The sequence below is a fragment of the Natrix helvetica genome, assembly GCF_964273705.1.
Source record: "Natrix helvetica genome assembly, chromosome: 5".
Taxonomy (NCBI): domain Eukaryota; kingdom Metazoa; phylum Chordata; class Lepidosauria; order Squamata; family Natricidae; genus Natrix; species Natrix helvetica.
Window position 1 is genome coordinate 57,014,051 of NC_138551.1, and position 19,129 is coordinate 57,033,179.

The 19,129-nt window shown below is 35.2% G+C and overlaps 1 protein-coding gene across 6 annotated transcripts in view; it reads right to left on the reverse strand.

Annotated features, from left to right (window-relative positions):
• Positions 1-6,396: 6,396 nt before the first annotated feature.
• The window catches only part of GPAM (glycerol-3-phosphate acyltransferase, mitochondrial), a 33,566-nt gene continuing 20,833 nt past the window's right edge, over positions 6,397-19,129 (reverse strand). For 5 of the 6 annotated variants that reach the window (XM_081955394.1, XM_081955390.1, XM_081955389.1 and 2 more), the window contains 8 exons: positions 15,871-15,941; positions 14,303-14,567; positions 14,021-14,163; positions 13,026-13,103; positions 11,999-12,133; positions 10,859-11,048; positions 10,685-10,743; positions 6,397-9,353 (listed from right to left, as the gene is read on the reverse strand). In XM_081955394.1, coding sequence (XP_081811520.1) covers positions 9,237-9,353; positions 10,685-10,743; positions 10,859-11,048; positions 11,999-12,133; positions 13,026-13,103; positions 14,021-14,163; positions 14,303-14,567; positions 15,871-15,941 — 1,058 coding nt within the window. In that variant the 3' untranslated portion in view covers positions 6,397-9,236. The remainder of the gene's footprint in view (positions 9,354-10,684; positions 10,744-10,858; positions 11,049-11,998; positions 12,134-13,025; positions 13,104-14,020; positions 14,164-14,302; positions 14,568-15,870; positions 15,942-19,129) is intronic. The other variant, XM_081955393.1, reaches the window with a different exon arrangement.

Here is a 19,129-nt window from a genome sequence, read left to right on the forward strand (position 1 = left end):
TTTATAAGGAGCAGTCAGCTATGCTGTTTTCTCTAGTTGTTTTACCGTTTTTTTCTTTATGAAAAAGCAAAGGCTATTCAGAACAACAACATAAATGAAAGGGAAAGAGAAAAAAACAAATAATCAAGTAGGAGGTTAAAGTAAATCAGCAGGTCAACTTTTAAAGATAAAAAGAAAAAGAAAAGAAAACCTTTGAAAAGTGAAGTTAAAACCCAGGCACACTTATGAAAATAAACTGCTGAGAGGAAAGATGGATGCCCATGACATTCCGACCACTCCCCGAGAGAACTGGAAACTTTAAAACTCCCCTGCCCAGCAGGGCCATTCAAAGCCATCTTAGATTATTCCATTCGAAACCAGGGAGCACCACTGTCAAAGAACTGGCTTTGGCAGAAAAATTGGCAGAACATCGCCTGGAGAACAAAAGGTTCCTACCGTTCAGCAGCCATCTTGGGGAGAAACAAAGTTCTTGCTATGTTACATATAATCTGCTCAAAGACTATTTACCATTGCTAACAAGTTTAAAACATATTTAGACAGTAAATTACATTTAGAAAATGTTATATTCTATAGCATATTCATACATAACATTAATCTGAACTTCAAGAGAAAAATGCCACTTGTTTTTAACCTATTTTTGCAAGATTTATTAACAATGAAAAGGAAAGGATAATCTAAACTACCAAGAAAAGGGAAATAACTAATAGTGTCTCTCAGAAATCAGGAGTCTGCTGTAATGCTTATAGTTGTAAGTAAACCAATTTTAGTACTAATGAGCAACTTTTCCTTCTAGGCAGGAGTGAAATCAACTTACCTTTGCTACCGGTTCACAAATGTGAACGCACACGCATGTGCAGTGCATCAAAAGCAGGATGTGATGATGTCTGGGTGGGTGGGCAGAGCCTCCCACCACCGCTGCTACCGGTTCACCCGAACTGGATAGAACCGGCTGAATTTCATCACTGCTTCTAAATCTATATAGTTATGCCTCCCCTTTAAATTTCCCAATTCCTGTAAACAAACAACAGGATAAGATTGTCATATAGAAAGTAAGTGCAAATCAACAAAAATACTAACCCTATGAAGCATTAGATAAAAGCAATGAATAAACTTATTTCAAGTATATTTAAGTGGATAGAAAAATGCTAAAAAGCTTCACAAAATGTAGCTGGTTATCTGAATAATTTTTGCATTCTGCAAATATATTTGAAACCTGATGGAGTACAGAGAAGTCAGAAATGCAGTTCTATTACATTTAAGAACTAAAGCAATAATATAGTCCTCTATTATTCAGAAAACAGTTTTATGCTGCCTGCACATTCTTTATTAAGGAACTTTGGGGAGTACTGAATATGTCATTGCCAGCACTAAAGAGAGCAATTTTTCATAATGTCTCTTAAAGAATCTGGAATATTCTATAAGATAAAACAAAACCACATAAAGCTGTATATGCTAAAAATTCAGGCAAGCAATGTGCTTCGGTAAAGTAAAGCAACTCAATAAAAATATACATAGAAAAGTCATCCAGAGCATTCAGCATTGAACAGTTAATTATTATTATTTAATTTGCATTAAAAAGTTCTGATAAATCAAAATTTCAATCATGTATATGTTTCCCAATTTTGAAACTTGGGATATTTCATCAAATCACCCCACCTACCCCCCATCAAGATTTTCAGATGAATTTCCATAATTCTTTAGCCATTCCAGATTGGGAAGGCTGATTGAAATGTATGAATTGTGGTCAAAACTGCTGCATAGCTCCTCTGAGACTGTTTTTCTCCAGCTAGTCTGCTATGGACTCACTCTTTTGGATTGTTCTAAATAAATAATTTAAAATAAATAAATAAAGAGCTATTGCTGCCTCAGGAACAGCCCAGATAATTTTTGTCAGGCATATAAGAAATTAATGTGATGGTATCCTAACAAAAATCATTCAAATTTCACATTTTCAACTTTGCTGTTCAATCAGGTCTCATGTTATCTCAATAATCCATTACTCCTTCTCATTCATAGAAGTTTATTAATTCTGTTAATTCTGTCCATACAATAACACAGTGTATTTCTCTCTCTCTCTCTCTGTCTCTGTCTCTGTCTCTCTTTCTCTCTCTCTCACACACACACACACATACACACGTTAGCAGGCACACTAAAGGACAGCCAGTGACCTGTGTTCAAGAACAAGTTATTTTGCACCTCATTGGGTGTCATTCTTTACATAGTCAAGACACATATTTTAAAGCTTACAAAGAAGAAACAACCTTGAATCTCCTCTACACCAGTGTTGGCAATCCAACTCCTTGTTTGCTTTCATCTAATAATAGAGTGCATGTTCCATGAGGAAAGGATAATAGTTCGAATTTTTAAATCAGCTTAATGAGAGGTAGGGGGTTATAATCTTCTCCTCTGACTTTGAAAAAATGTCAGGCACTCCATGTTTACAAAAGGTTGATGGTGATTCATAGAGTAAATGGCATATCTCCTGTTATAGAAAGACAACCCTATACATAAAGAGATGGGATACACCTCTAAACGACACTTCCATTTGTTTAAATCACTTGCATTTCAAGTTCTTTTCACCCACTTTGGCTTTAACTGCCTAAAGCTTATATTGTAAGATTCTAACCTATTCCCTTTATATCTCTCCCCACGGATGTTTTCAAGAAAAATGAATGTTGGCCATTATAATTATACCAACATTTTTTTAAATGGATGATTGTACTATAATAGCATCTTTATTTGCATCCCTTCAAAAAGCTAATATCTAGTATTTTCTGTATTCCAAAATCAAAGTCCTCCCAAAAGTGGTAGGGAATATATTTAAAAAATAGGTAACAAATTTTAATCATTGATTCCCATCTGTGTGATGGATGAAACAAACTTGAAAGCTTTTTGGTTTTTTATGTTGTCCAACAGCAATGGAAGGAAGTTCTACGTCAATCCTTAAATAGGCAGTGTGGGAGCTCTGTTAGAAGTCCAAGCATTTCCTTGCCAAGTAGTTTGGGAGTCTCATTCTCATACTTTCCTTTCATAGCTGGCAACAGGCTAGCAATCTCACTTGCATTGTTTAGTTGCTAGATCAACAATTAATGTTGGTTTATTGGATTTATATCCCATTTTAATTCTTGCCAGGGTTATAACTACTTATTATATGTCCCTTAAAGTTTTTCTTCAGAATTAGAATTAGTTCCTGCTTACTTTTTGGTTTATATGCCTCTAACATATCAAAATAAAGAACAAAAAATTGTAAGAGCTTTCAGGGAAAGGTTCTTTCATAATTTCTCTGCAACTTGGAATTTTGATAAAGCATGGTCCACAATATTAGGGAACTTGTTGTTATGAACATCTTGTTAAATTTTTACCTAATGAAATGTAGAAATTACTTAAATATATTCACTAAACTTGGTGGTTATTTGTAGATTTATAGTTTCCAGTTCTATCAAAGTGGAAATAATAGTGATAATTTGTAAAGGCCAATTCCATGACTTGGAGGCACATGTGGCTTTGTAACTCAAAACTTCTATAGGCAATGAAGATTGTATATGCTCGCATCACGTTCTTTCAAAGGGCTTCAGTGGCTTGCATGGTGAGGACACTAGTTTGACAAGCAGCAAGCAAGTGTTCGAGACTTGAGTGTTGCCGTGGGATGGGGTGAGCTGTTGTCATTCACTCCAGCTCCTGTTTGGAACATAAAAGGAGCCTCCAACTGGATGTTACCTGGGCAACGGTGATGTCACCAACTAATCCTTTCAACTCAGAAGTGCCTTGGTACTTCCAACACGAATGTGATGTGAATGTTTCCACTGGAAAAGCCTCCTTACACTTTGAGAACCTTTACGCCTGAATGTCTAATCGATGAACATGATTTCTACTAGCTCATACTTCAAGAGAAAGCATGAGAAGAAATGCTCAGCTTAACCTTTGTTTAAATTAGAGTGAATAAGGTTGCATATGTGCAGGCATGACCATATATTTAGCATTTCGTTTATTCCTCATGTGCTCCCAGTGCAAAGAAATACCTTTAATAACTTTAAAGGACAAATATGACTCTCAATGGATATAGACAACCTAATAGCCTTTATTCAGTATCTCTGAAGGCAATCTAAACAGTCTGTTTAGTTTAATGAGCAATGAAGTTTTTCATTGGAAATAGCATCTTTGAACCTTCAACTCCAGCCTGGCAACCATTTTTCAGGCTGATTTGAAGGCAGACAATTCCCAATAATTATCATCTTGAGAGCTTTTCTCTGGGGCTACTACTCTATAGTGGCCTGCTATATGTACAGCTTGACAACATATATTCAGGTAAGAAAGAGGTTCACATTTGACAGGCCCATGATTCTATTGATTTCTACCGCAATTTAATTTAATTTAATTTATTTAATTTATAGACCGCCCCCTCTCCCCAAAGGGACGCAACTTTTTAAAGAAATGTTATCAGCTCTATTCTTTTTTATTATTGTTATTATTATTTTGTAGTACTTTTGTGTTACTTTTAGAAACTCTTCCTGGAACCTTTGCTGGATGAGCAGTATAAAACATATCTCACCCAGCTTAATGTAGTCTGCATATAATCATAATTTTCAATATTCAACATTTTCAATATTGGGCAATTTTTGAGGCTTCCCAGAATAAAAGCTCCAGCATGATAATGCTACCATATTTCCTGCAATGAGAAACCGAACATAATGCTGGTTAATAGAATGGTGTTATGAGATACATTGCATTTCACAATGACTGAAGAATTTTTTAAAATTTGACTTCCTATTATTTTGCAAAATGCTAGACATTTACATAGAAAGGAGCCTAGCGGTACATCTACTATCAATAAAAAAATTATTTTAACACACACAGTCAGTAATAGTGTTTTCATTACTGCTTAAGTCTCTGTTTTCCAGTTAATTATAATATAATTTGATGGATGTAGCCAAAGGCTTCCAAATCTGTTATTGATGAACAATCATTTTTCCAGTTGGAACAGAAAGAAGAAAAGTATAATTTATTCTTAATCACAGATCTTTCAGGGCAATAGATTTAATTAAGCAGTCTTTCCTTCAAAGATTTCCTCATGGCTTATATGTGAACATGATACACTCAACTGTAATATAAGAATCATCCAAAAATAACCTGGTGAAAAGACTCAAGGAATTTTTCCACAGCAAGCTACTTCCAATTTTTGTAGGACGTTCCAAAACTTCGATGCATCGTCAAACATTTTGCAAAAGCAATTACATAATATAAGGCTCAATCTGGGCATTAATTTCACCCTAAATAAGAGCTGACCTTTAAAATATGAGGGTTTTTTGTTTTGTTTTGCTTTTCCATGTTAGAATCCTAGAATCACTGGAATGCCAGTATCGATCTCCTTATTATAAGTCAGAGGAAATCTTGTAATCATCTCATTCAAGTCTTGCTCAAAACTCGGACTTGATTAAACAGCTTTGGAAGTGACTATCCACCTTCTATTTGAAAACCCCCAGGAAGAATGGTGAGGCAATGTTTCTTCCCCAGAAGCACACAGCCATACTTCAGTTGAGCCATTAAGTCCATTTTCAACATGCTGACCAGTGATGGCCAAAGTTTTGAAGCTTTTTTCAAACCGACCTTGTTCAATTATCAAACAGACAAATTCATGAACTATCATCTAAACTAATTCATTGGCTTAAGATAGACAATTTAGTGCTAAATTGGTCAGTGAAGCTCTACTCCTAGGCAGATGGAAAGCAGTTCAAGTACATTGTCAGCAATGACCTTAATCTTCCCTAAATTCTTGGATATTTAGTGCTTATATACAGGTAATCCTCGATTTACAACCACAATTAAGCCCAACATTTCTGTGGCTGAGGTATTTATTGAGTTTTGTCCCATTTTACAACCTTTCTTGCCAGTTGTTAAGTCAGTAACAGTTGTTAAATGAATCTGAATTCCTCATTGACTTTGCTGGTCAGGAGGACCGAAAAGGAAATACATGACTCCGGGACACTGCAACCATCATAAAAATGAGTCAGTTGCTAAGTGTTTGAATTTTGATCATGTGACCACGGGGCGCTGCAAGAGTCATAAATGTGAAAACTGAGTCATGTCACATTTTTTGAATGGTCACTAAGTGAACTGTTATATCTAGAGGACTACGTGAACTTGAATATCAACTATCACTGAGCAGTGTTTTAGAAATCATTACGTCTTTACATAGACCAATGTTTTCCTACTGTAAAAGAGTGAATTGTGATTAACTATTTAGTGAATGGTATTTTTTTGTGCCTGCAAAGCGATTTTTCTAACAGATTATCATCAGCTGCCTCAAGCTTAGACAAGACATAGAAAACATCAGGAACTGGTAGGAAGTACTCATATTTTTTTTTCTGTTCTCTAAAGACTTTGCACATTACACCAAAACAGTTTCAATTATTTATTAAAATACAATGGCTGTGCAGCTGTGCTTCTTACATAAGACACGAAAGGAATGTTAAAGGGAGAAAGTAAATTTTTTGAGACTTTATCAGGTTTTACAAGTAGAAATAAAGACACCCACAGTTGTTGTTGTTGTTGTTTTTGAATTCTACCCCAACCCTTTATTTATGAAAATATTATGCCAATGTTATTTTTTTAAAACAGATATATATACAGGGAGACAATTGGATAAATTATATTTGTTTAAGAATACAATGTATTAGTGCTGTTAACAATTGTGTAATCTTAGAAAATCACTGGAGACCTGAAAAGTAACTATTCATTCTACACAACAAACAAATATGCATAGAATGTTGTCCTTCAGGTTACCATATTATTTTCAGTAATTTGTCAACATAATGCATTTAAGTATCTATTTTGGATGTTCTAGAGCCAGAATTAGGAGCCACACATTTTTTAAGGATTGAAAAATGCAGATTCTGTCTTAGAAGAGAAACATGAGGTTTGAAAATAACATCCTACAAAAGCAGCATTCTATTTAGCAGCTTTCCAGTAAAGAGCCATGGACTTTACCTTCAGGGAAAAGCCAAGCTAGGTGCATTGCTAGGTGCATGCTACATTCATGGCACAGATCTCTTCCCAGGAACAACATTCTCAGATTGACATTTCTGCGCATGCAAAATCTGCTTATGACACTTAAACCCTATTTTCATGTTCAGTAGTTACAATACATTGCATATCTCTTCAATTCAAATGAAAACTACCAGCTAAAGAACGTTTTAATAGCGTTAATAAGTTACTCTCATGAAATGACAACTAGCAATTATTTTCTATTGTCCAAACGAATTCTTAGCCCCTCATTTCTTTAAATTAGACACATTTTAATTAAAATGAGTAAAATGTCATTTATAATATATTGCTTGGCTCTATTTTATTAATACACAATCTTAATTCTATTAATACAATGGATGTTTACTGAACTACAGTGAAACTACAGAAGTTATTTATTTACAAGCACCTATTATCCGACCTTAATTGGAAGCCATCATCAGTCTTTAGAAATTGCTATTCAGAACACATTCGGGTTTAATGAACAGTTCAAACAAGCAACAATGGAAAATAATTGCCCCATATAGCTATGACTAACAGAACAAGTGAATTTCATTTCAGCTGCTATCCTGCCATAAAAACAACATATTAAGTCAGGTTTCCTGACTATTGCTGTTATCAATCAGATGCAACTTTGGTTCAAATATTTATCTTAATATGTTTTCAAGCACCTGTTTTATGATGACAAATGTGCATAGTTGTTCCCATCATTCAAAACTGCAGGATAATACTGAAAAACATTACATATAATGTTTTAATTCATATACACATTTATAGAAAATCCAAGCTTCACAATGTGGAATAAACCGAGAATTGTGTGATAGCCCCAAATTAAAACTGTCCAGAAGCTCTGGATTATTTTTTTAAAAAAAGAAGCAAACATGGATTTTCATAATCAAATTATTTCTCAAGTGCAGATAAGAATGAAAAAAAAATGAAGTTGAGAAATACTATTAACACTGCAGTGGCAAAGTTTCTTCAAGGGATAAGGCAATAAGTTCTCTCTCTTAAAAATAAATGCCTTATTATTGCTTTTCCTGAGACACCGTGTATGAGCCTGTATAGCTCATTTTGTAATCTGGTTTGGAAGTTATTGCCTTCTAAAAGATTACCAAGAATAAGTTGCTTGCAATTTATGTTATCATCATAATCTCAGAGTTCAAATCACTCATGTTTCAGGAGTATGGCTGGTAAACTTTATGATAGCAAAGCATTTTCCATCCAAAATCAATCAAGGTTAGAATAAGATAATGTATTTATTAGGTTATTTCATCAACTTACAGAATTTAAGCCAGATATCTATGGATATTCTCAATCATCATGATTGTCCCAAAGGGGCTTTTTCCAAAAGGCAACTGGACTTTCTTGGTTTTTCCTTGAAAACATTTTGCTCCTCATTCAAGAAGCTTCTTCAGTTTTTCAGAAGTCAGCTGCCTTTTGGAAAAGCACCACAGGGTGCTTAAGCCAGAGTTATATCTGAGTTTCCTTGCAAGGAAAACAAAGTACTAAAGTTTAAATGCTCATCAAGAAAAGTTTTTAGAACTTTGCGGGACAAATTTGGGTTATCTATTTCTTTAGTGCACCAATTTAATGAATTTTGAATTCTTATACATTAGAAAGATTGATGCATTCTTATACTCGTATTTTGTTGCTTGGATCATACTCTGTGCAGGCAATGCTGTTCAACTAATTTTAATGAGATCCTGGTGACTACTTTGCTATTTTTATTTACTATGTTACCATACTATTAGTAGAATAAAATATTATATGCCCTTTCAGAACTCCCCCATCCCCCTATTCAATTTTTTTCTAAAAACCATTCCTTTACAGTACTGAATACAATGAAGTAGTTATACTGACACAGCTTTTGCAAAGTTCACATAGTAATCCAAATTATTTTATGCATTTGTCAGTCATTAGTTTTGAAGTAAGTGTAGTACTTCGCAATGTAAAAACCATAATATTTGATACAGATTTATAGAAAAACTCAGGGGGTTGTGCATACATTGACTGAACATGTTGGATGATAGCAATGTGTTTGAATTCTAAATATTGTAGTTCCATATGTGCATATGTAAGAAGGCACTTGTCTTCTTATGGCTTGGGTCAGATAAGGCCTTGCCAAAAATGGCACTACTGATTCTATGGAAGCAGAGCCAAACCCTGAAGCTTTGCATCGCATTGTCCAAGTCTACTAGGAGAAGTTGAGAGATATTCTAAAGTACAATAAAACTCAGAATAAATTCTAATAGTTTTTGCCGATTACAATGAGGTAGAAAAGTACTGCTTAGTTCCAAAATGTTCTCTCTTTTCTGTTTTGTCTCCTTAAATACCTGCAAGAAAAACAGATTTTCTATAATAACTTCTAGGCACATTACATATTTGTTAACAATCATAATATGCATTGTTTCTATATAGGTAACATAGACAATCAACAATTTTGGAAAACTAAACACTTTGTTCAGTTTTAGTGCCAAAATATCAGCTCTTGTCAAAGTAAGTCTGTGATCTGCTCTTGGCCTTGCAAATGAGGAAAAAGATATGTGCCACAGGACAATGTTGCAGGATCCAATCTGAGTCTGTCACTGGGACCAAAGGTTTATTCTTCCAAGCTTTCAAGTCATGCTGGAGCCCATCATCGGATAACTTCTGTCTCTCCAGAATAGGACATATTCTGGAAAATGCGTATAACATTCTAGAGAGAGAGAAGTTCCCTGATGTTGAGCCCAAAAACTTGGAAGAATAAACCTTTGGTCCCGGTGATCGATGCTGATTGGATCCTGTTCTTCCTGATTGAAATAGTAAAAGAAGTTGTAATCTGAGACAATATTGAATAAACAAATACTTATACAGTTATCAATGTATCTCACATTTAGCTATACATTCTATCATTTTTTAAAAAATATTTTTTTTTATCTTGTTAAATTAATTGCTGAATATTTTCTAAATACATGGACACTTAATCTAACAAACATATTCAGAAACACATTAATAATTTGGCATAGTATCATTTAGATAATTTAAGTTAATTTCTTGAATTACCAGAGTCCAGAGGTTGGAACATGATGCTGACAGTAACACATGGCTTCAATATTAATTTTAAAAATGAAATGGACAAAGTGTTACAAGATCATCACATTTAATGAGATATCTTAGTTTTTCTGCATGATCTCTCTAGACAGTAGGCGCTCCTACGTAAGGTCATGCAAGAGCTCAGAAAAATTTCAAATTTCTCAAACGTTGCCAAAATTTGGGGTGGTTTATTTTAGGGAATCCATACTACCTGAAAAGATTGACACCCTTTGATATTTTGATCATTTTATACCAGGGGTGTCAACCTCGTGGCATCACGTTGTTGTCACGTGACATATCGCAACTTTTCCCTTTCACTTACTTGGGGGTGGGGGTGGCCAGCATGTGACACATCCGGCCCAAGTTTGATATTATTTTATACTGTAATGTCAGATTAAAAATGAAGCAACAAATATTGGATGGGCACTTTTTTGTTTTTCCACTTTGCATTTTAATCTTGATAAAACTATATAAATGCACACACACAACAACAACGAATACGTAAAGTTGATCACATACATTATGTTACATGGTAAGGACTAATGTTTAGGTTTGCTATAATTATTATGAAGCAATAAGTATTTAGACTTACCCCCATGTCTTTAAAAACTTTAATTGAATTTTTGGCAAGACAATAGGTGGCACTCTCAGCTGTGAATATAGGAGTAACATTATATTGTTAATTTATAGATTTAAAAAGCCAATCTAAAAAAATATAATTAAATCACAAATCCAATACTTCTCCAGAAATAACTATTTGACATACCGTACACTGCAACATTTTTTTCTGTTCTTGATATTAAGTATTTGTGTAACTTTTGAAGACATTCTGTTTCCCTGACAGGTCCACTGAAATTATGGATGAAGATGGCGGCTGAACTATATGCCTCCAGTAATGGCCCTAGCAGCTTCTGCAGGAAGGAAATATATTGCTGGTGTTCCTGTGACTGGCTCACCTAGTAAGACAAGCAAACAACAATCACTAAGAGGATAATAATGCAACAATAATGCTAAATTCACACACTAAAATTCAGACATTATCCGATTGCAAGAGGGAAGGAGAGGGAATAAATGATGGCTCGTCTTAGGTGGTAAACTATTGTTTAAAACTAGAGTTTGTTGTTGGCTTATTGGCTTATTATATTAGCCCAAGATATAAATGTAAAATATGGTTTGCTTTGTGACTTCCTTGTTTATTTCTATGTTTTAGTTTTTGTTTGTCCTGTGCCAGCATCTCATCAACCCAAGAACATATAAACCAAGAGCATTTCTTTTTAAAGTGGAAATCAACTAAAACTCCATTACTTAGGTTAGGTTTAGGTTTATTGGACTTATATATACTGCTTTACTCTGTATGGGTTGTTGTTGTTGTTGTTTTATTGTTCACCAAGCTATGATTAGAACAATGTATCTCAAAATCTGCTGAAAAGAAATCTCGGCTTATTTCTTAGAAACAATCTTAGTTGTCTTAAAAAATTAATTGTTCCAGAGATATTCTTTGTTTTCCAATAAAAGAGCTCAAAGTCAGTCTGACTTTTGAAACTGAAAACTTATGAACAGCTGTAAATGTGAAACCCTTAAGAATTGCTCCTACAATGAACAGCTGTAAATGTGAAACCCTTAAGAATTGCTCCTACAAGTTGAAATAAACATTTAGCAGAGAATGTGGTAACTGGTATTATTTATAGTGTGTCATAGTTTAAGAGAAAAATTGTATAAAATTATGTATGACAATGCAAATACAGGTATATGACACCATGGAAATATAAATTCATATATTTGTATTTTTTTATTAATTTTTCATTTCTTGTACTTTTTTCTGCCTTTTTTTCTTTTAATCCATTTTATGCTATGTAAAAATTACACACACACATAAAGGAATTGGTCCTACAAATCTACTGAGTACCTTCAAGTAGCAATCCCGTTGTTCTTCACCAAAGTCACTATCTTCATCCTCCTCATCACTTCTCCAAGATAATGGAATACTCTTTTCCCAGTTTTGCTCTGTAAGGCTAGAACTAATATCCTCCGGTTCTTCCTGCTTAGAATAGAAAAATAGAACTGTAAGAATCATATTTTTTCCATTGTGAATACTGCTTTTTATTCTAGGGCAACCACCAAGCTTTTCTGTAATCATTTCAGGTGTTAGCAAAGGAAGATCCAAGTATTTCCAAAGAAATGTGTCTCATTATAAACCAAAGAAGCTGGATTTCACAGAAATTGAACCAATTCAACTTCATTACTATAGAAACTTTCTTCAAGTATATTTCATGTGTTAGGATATAAAAACACCTGAGGCATATTCAGACATTCAGTGTCTTAAATAATTTCTTCTACAGCAATTTGCATAAATATAAACATTAGTGTTTGAGTTTTTTACTTTGATAGCTTCATCTTATGAAGAATTCTGTACACAGGAATGCTTTAAATTTGAACCTATATAATTAATACTTGGAATCAGAAACACGATGAAGGAATATTTTATCATGTTTAGCTAAAAAAGTTTGGATCTGAATACATACTTTGACACAGAAGATTTTAAAAATCAATATTCAATTGAATCCCAAACTTATTTTCTTTTTTCTTTTCTTATCCCATCCCATTTTATTTTTTTAATATTTATAACCAATGTGAAGACTAACAGAAGCACTTTATATTTTGTTTTCCATTTTTCTTCAATTTTATTTCCTTGCATTTTTTCCTTTTATTTCTTCATTTTCTTCTTTTTTATTCCTTTATATTACTTTGTTAGCACTGATTTTCTTGATTACAATAAAATTATATATACAAAACAATGTATCCAAACTTATTTTGGTCTGAAGAATTCTAAAAAGATTTTCTGCAGTGAAATGAGTATAAAAGTTGCCAAATATTATAGTCCAAGGTCCATAAATAATTATCTAGACACATTAAAAAAATCATCAAAATCTTACCTCTGCTACTAAAAGAACTCCATATTGTATGAACTGTTCAATTGCTTCATGGCACACTTGACATAACAGCTGACAGGGCTGAATAGGAAACCAAATAAGATCAGTCATGACTATTCTCTTTCAATGTGCTATTCCTCTCTATTAATTGCTGCTTTTGAATATTCTTGCATAAAATGAACAACAATTCCTTACTTTAAAAAAAGTTATGTCAAGAAAAGGAATTGTTAATTTCCTCTGCGGCTACTTCAAGTCAATAATTGTTATTTCTCTGAAACAGGTAGTAAAGTAAATGTGTAGTATATCATATCTGAGGATGTATGTGAAAGAGTGCTTGTAAATTTTTCTATATTTTCCTATTTCAGAGGAAACACAGGTAATGCATTTATTTTAATTTCACCATAATTGAAAACTAAAAGCAGGAAAATAAACAATTACAGAACTAGAAACTCCCTTTCTCCATATTTGATAATTCCTTTGTCAAAGTTTCATCCCAAAAGCTATTTCAGAAGGTTTAAAAATTATTAGTCATACATACTTCAATATGTGTCATTATGTATTATTTCAATTAGTGCTGCATGTTGTTTTACATAGCTTGTTCCAGTCTGTCTTGTGTTATACTATCAGCTTTAACTCTTGACATATCCTTCATACTTCAAATTCCAATGTTGTTAAAAATTCTAATGCAGAATGGATTAGTGTTTAACTGAGTAGACCTTTAGTTCTAAATTGGCCAGCGTCTGCTGGAAGATCATTCATTGAACAGTTCCTCTATTAGGAATTAATAACCATGTTCCTTTTTCTGGTCACATTTGAGAATTTGTCTGTTACTTCTGTATGTAAAGGGAAATTGCTACTGCTTGTAGCTACCTGTTTCTCTTCCCTTCTTCGTTTCCTCTTTCTAAGAATTCCAATACATTTCTATTTGATCCACAGTACAAATGATATGGTGGTAGCAGCAGAATATGTGTCAAACAAATCTGCAGCCAAACACTTACCAATGAAACAGTTCCTTCATAACACAGCAAGTAACAGAGGCTGGCAGCTTTTCGGACCAGTTGTTCTTGACTAACCACATTGGGCAGAATCCCACTGATACCATTTCTGTGCCTTTTGTTCATTAAAGCATGAAGACTGCACGCTGAAGCAAAAGAGAAGATATATTCAAACTTATTCCTAAATGACTGCATGATCTGCCAAACTCAACCTCTTAAATGGTAACAGCATCATTAGGCAAAGAATATGTCAGGCGTCGGAGCAAGGACAGCTTTAGAACTTACCGATCGCAGCCTCTTTGAAGAAGACATGCAGTATCCCATTGCTATAAAAGCTGAGTTCAAAGACAGCAGGAACAGTTGTGCTGGGAGTGATGAAGAACTCATTATTCCGACTGGTGTTCGTGATGGTTATGCAGTTTCCCAACAAATGGATGGCGTGCATGACAACATCTTCAGAGTTCCCCGAAAATCCCAAGTCATAGTCCCGAGCCAAGACTTCCTCCTTCATGGAAAAAAAATCTTCCACCAGCTTAGAAAGGTCAATTCCCTAGACAAAGTATTGAAGTAAATAAGTGACAGTTCTCCAATTATACAAGCCTCTCCAGAAAAGAAAAGAAAAACCTTGTTTGCCCACATTCTTCTTTCAGAAACCACTGAAGATGTTCGTATTTGCTAAGGCCAGAAGGGCAGCAAATATTCCATGATCAGGCTGCCTAAATTGGCTTATTTGTTTTAGCTTTGTTTACCTAACACAGTTTTTAGAGTATGTATATATTGTTTTTAGCTGAGCAGAATGCTGGCCTAGAGATGGAGCTCTTGCCTCAATGTCAGGAGGCTGTGAGTTCCATCCCAGGTAGCGGCAGACATTTCTCTCTCTCTGGGCAGAGAAAATATCTGTTGCAAGCTCCCTGTAGGCTTTAGGAAGGGTATCCAGCCAATAACGGCTCGGTTCCATTCAGTCTCCCCGACTCCACCCCAATGCAAGGAATTACAGGGTTGTTAAAAGAAAAAAAAAGTATTGTTTTAGCCACTGGTTTTTGAGAATTTTATTTAAGATCTCTCGCTCCCACCCCATAATTTATTTTCTAAATCATTTGAGAAGGAAAAGTAGACATTAGAGTAGACATTAAACCAGGGGTGTCCAAACTTGGGATGCTGGCTGGGGAATTCTGGGAGTTGAAGTCCACAAGTCTTAAAGTTCCCAAGTTTGGACATCCCTGCATTAAACAAACAAACAAATAGTTTCAGTATAATGGAAAAGCCCTAGTAAACACAAAGAAAGATCAACAGTATGTGTATATTGATTGCATTGATATATTGATTACAACTTCGAATCACAAGTTAAGAAACGCTAAGTAGGATTGGTTAGAGTAATTTCCAAGGAATGAGAGTTATAATCCTGGGCAATATTGAAATCACATTTATGCTACTTAGGAATCCTGTCCTGAAACAACATAGTGGGGCAACAGTGATGTTATATTTTGTTGGTTTGTGGCACAGATAGTGCCCACAGAGGGACGCTGGTGTGATGGATTACAATGAATCAGTAGTTTTCCCAGGAAGGAGAAGGTACATTCTGGGGCGGGGAGAGAGGGAACAGACAAGATTCGGTACAGCTTGTAGATGAATAAGGGTTGTGTCTAAATACATGTACAGTAGGTTTCTTTCTTATTTCTGAGAAGAGGAATAAATAATTAACAAAGTCAGTTTACACATAGCTTATGAATGCACCCTATTCCTCAACAAAATAAATAAGATAAAGTAGGGGAAATGAAAGCATAGAACATGTTTTAAGCATTGCTGGGACTTTGCAAGTCTATGCAGTGAATGCAGAAGCATAGCAGCCTTACCTGTCTATGTCGATAGAGAAGCAAACAGGCAACAATGTGTGTTGACATCACAGCACATGATTTGTTAGCAGCTAAAAGCAAACAAAACAGAATAAAGCTATATTGGCACTTTGGATTGCAACTGAAGGGCTCAGAAAGCAAGAGTTATAAAATGTCAGTCACTGTTGAATTAAGTATTATGGTTATATTCAGAAAGATTATCCATTTTCAATAAGGCAGTACAAAAAAACCATATATTGATCAAAAATAAACATTAAGTTTTAGTACACCAAAAATAGTATTTTAATCCATTGTAATATTAAAACTTATATTCGGGTCAAGAAGCAACAGTGAGAATTGGACATGGAACCACTGATTGTTTCAGCATTGGGAAAGGAGTTCGGCAAGACTGTAAACTGTCGCCCTGCCTATTTAACTTATATGCAGAGCACATCACGAAAAGGCGGGACTAATGAATCACAAGTCAGAATTAAAATTGCTGGGAGAAACATCCAAAACTTAAGATATGCAGATGATACCACTCTAATGGCAGAAAGTGAAAAGGAACTAAATAGCCTCTTGATGTGGGCGAAGAAGAGAGTGCAAATGTTGGCTTGAAACCCAACATTAAGAAAACTAAGATCATGGCATGCGGCACTCTCAATTCCTGGCAAATAGATGGGGAAGAAATGGAGTTAGTGACAGATTTTATTTTCCTGATCACCTCAGATAGGGACTGCAGCCAAGAAATTAAAAGATGCTTGTTCCTGGGGAGAAAAGCTATGGCAAATCTAGACAGCATACTAAAAAGTAGATATATCACCCTGCCAATAAAGTGCATATAATCAAGGCTATGGTTTTCCCAGTTGCGTCAAAGAATTGAGGCCTTTGAACTATGGTGCAGGAGAAGACTGCTGCGAGTCCCTTGGATTGCAAGATGATCAAACAGGTCAGCCCTAGAGGAGATCAATCCTGACTGCTCTTTAGAAGGCCAGATCCTGAAGATGAAATTTGGCCACCTAATGAGAAGGAAGGACTCACTGGAGAAGAGCCTAATGCTGGGAAAGATTGAGGGCAAAAGAAGAAGGGGATGCCAGAGAATGAGGTGGCTGGATGAAGTCACCAAAGCAGTAGGCGTGAGCCTACATGAACTCCAGAGGATGGTAGAGGACAGGAAGGCCTGGAGGAACGTTGCCCATGGGGTCACAATGGGTCAGACACGACTTTGCAATTAACAACAAATATTAAAATACATGGCATTCTTAAAGAGTGGAAATGAAGAGTGGAGGTAAAAACAGACAGCAAAGTTTGGCTGTCAATTCTGAGGGCAGTAGGAAAACCTGCCTTATGGTAAGGACTGGAGGCAGCAACCATGTATGAATCCTTGGATATTATTGTTTTAGGTGAAAACTGGAGAATCATATAGGTCTTTGAGAGACTGAAGAGAAGTAGTATGGAAAGCCCAATTCTAGAGTAACAGCAATGGTGTATATCTAAGTGGAATGGGGTTGTTGAAGTGTTTTAACAGACACCTGCTTATTCAAGGGATATACAATGGTTGTTTTAAAGTTTAATAAGGCTATGATAGAATAGGGGGAAGGAAGGAGCCAGAGGGGAAAGGTGCATTATCTCAAACCGACATAGACCTAAAGATAGTATTTCTCCATAATGGCTTCCATGCTGCATCCCAGGGACTACATTAGATATTCCTTATTTATGTTTACTATGTGTTAAAAATTGTGTTATTTAACTAGGCGATTTTTGATTATTTTAAAGGTTTTCTAATAAATGTATAAGCAACCAGAAGTTATCACTTGAATAGCAAATGATTTACTGTACTGTAGTTCTGTTGTTGATATGATGGTTTATGTTTTGACTTTGTAGACTGCCTGGAGTTGTTAGAGTTGGGCACTATATAAATTCCTATAAACAAATAACCTGACAAAGGTTTTACTGCTGAAAGCTTCTTAGCAACACTGAAAAATGAGCATTCAATCAAATCAATCACAAGACAGAATTTGGATATCATTTTGGTTTCATTCTCTAAGATATACAATAGTGTCTTGTCACATTAAAAGACACATTTATGAATTGTGGCATTGGGGGAGTGGGGGATGGAAGCAAGCTGACAAATCAGCCTTTACTTTTCCTCAACTGTTGCCTAACAGCAGTCAGTTTATCCCATCTGGTTATCATGCAAATTATCACTTTAAGAACTGAGGCCTAGTTTTGTTTTTCTCCTTGTTTTTCCTCCTATTCCTTTTGTGAATAATATCTGATACCTAAGGATCCTGTCCTATTTTAAAAATCAAGTTTAGTTAAATGATTTCATCTTCAGCAAAATACTCAAAGACAGAAAAAAACCAAAATATTTTCAGCTAAATGGTTTGGGTTTGCTTCCACAAAAACCACAGAACTGAAGTATTACAATTTTAAGAATATATAAAATTTGGAAAGTTAGTCAGCCAAAAGATTTAACTATCCAATGTTCTCCTTTTACATCATACAAATCCTAGATACTGTAGACTTCATTTGAGTGAGCTGGACTCTGAAATATTAGGTTAAACAACTGAAGAAAGATTACGCTATTCACACATTTATAAGTAGCTATCGCTTGCTACCTAGACCTTACACCACCCCGGGAAAGGAATTTTACAATTTTATGTAAAATAGAATAGAATAAAATAGAATAGGGCTCAACAACCCGTGGCTCTGGAGCTACATGTGGCTCTTTCATTCCTCTGCTGCAGCTCCCAGTCAGCGCCACAATTTTGAGAGTAGTTTCCCATTTAGGGGGAGGGGAAACAGGGCGCATTATAGGAGACTAGAAAATGGCGGTTTTCCAGTCAGCTCCACAATTGATAGGGCTTTCTGTTAGGATAGGTAGAGTAAAAAGAATGCCGCACTAGGAGGAGATTCTATGATGGGAAAACTTCCAGCCAGCTCCAGAATTGAACAGGGGGCTTCCGATTAGGACCTTTTTGTCTCTTTGAGTATTTAATGTTGCCGACCCCTGGAATAGAATAACAGAGTTGGAAGGGACATTGAAGATCTTCTAGTCCAACCCCCTGCTTAGGCAGGAAACCCTACACCACTTCAGAAAAATGGATATCTAACATCTTCTTAAAGACTTCCAGTGTGGGAACATTCACAACTTCTGGACGCAAATTGTTCCACTGATTAATTGTTCTAACTGTCAGGAAATTTCTCTTTAGTTCTAGGTTGCTTCTTTCCTTGATTAGTTTCCACCCATTGCTTCTTGTCCTACCCTCAGGTGCTT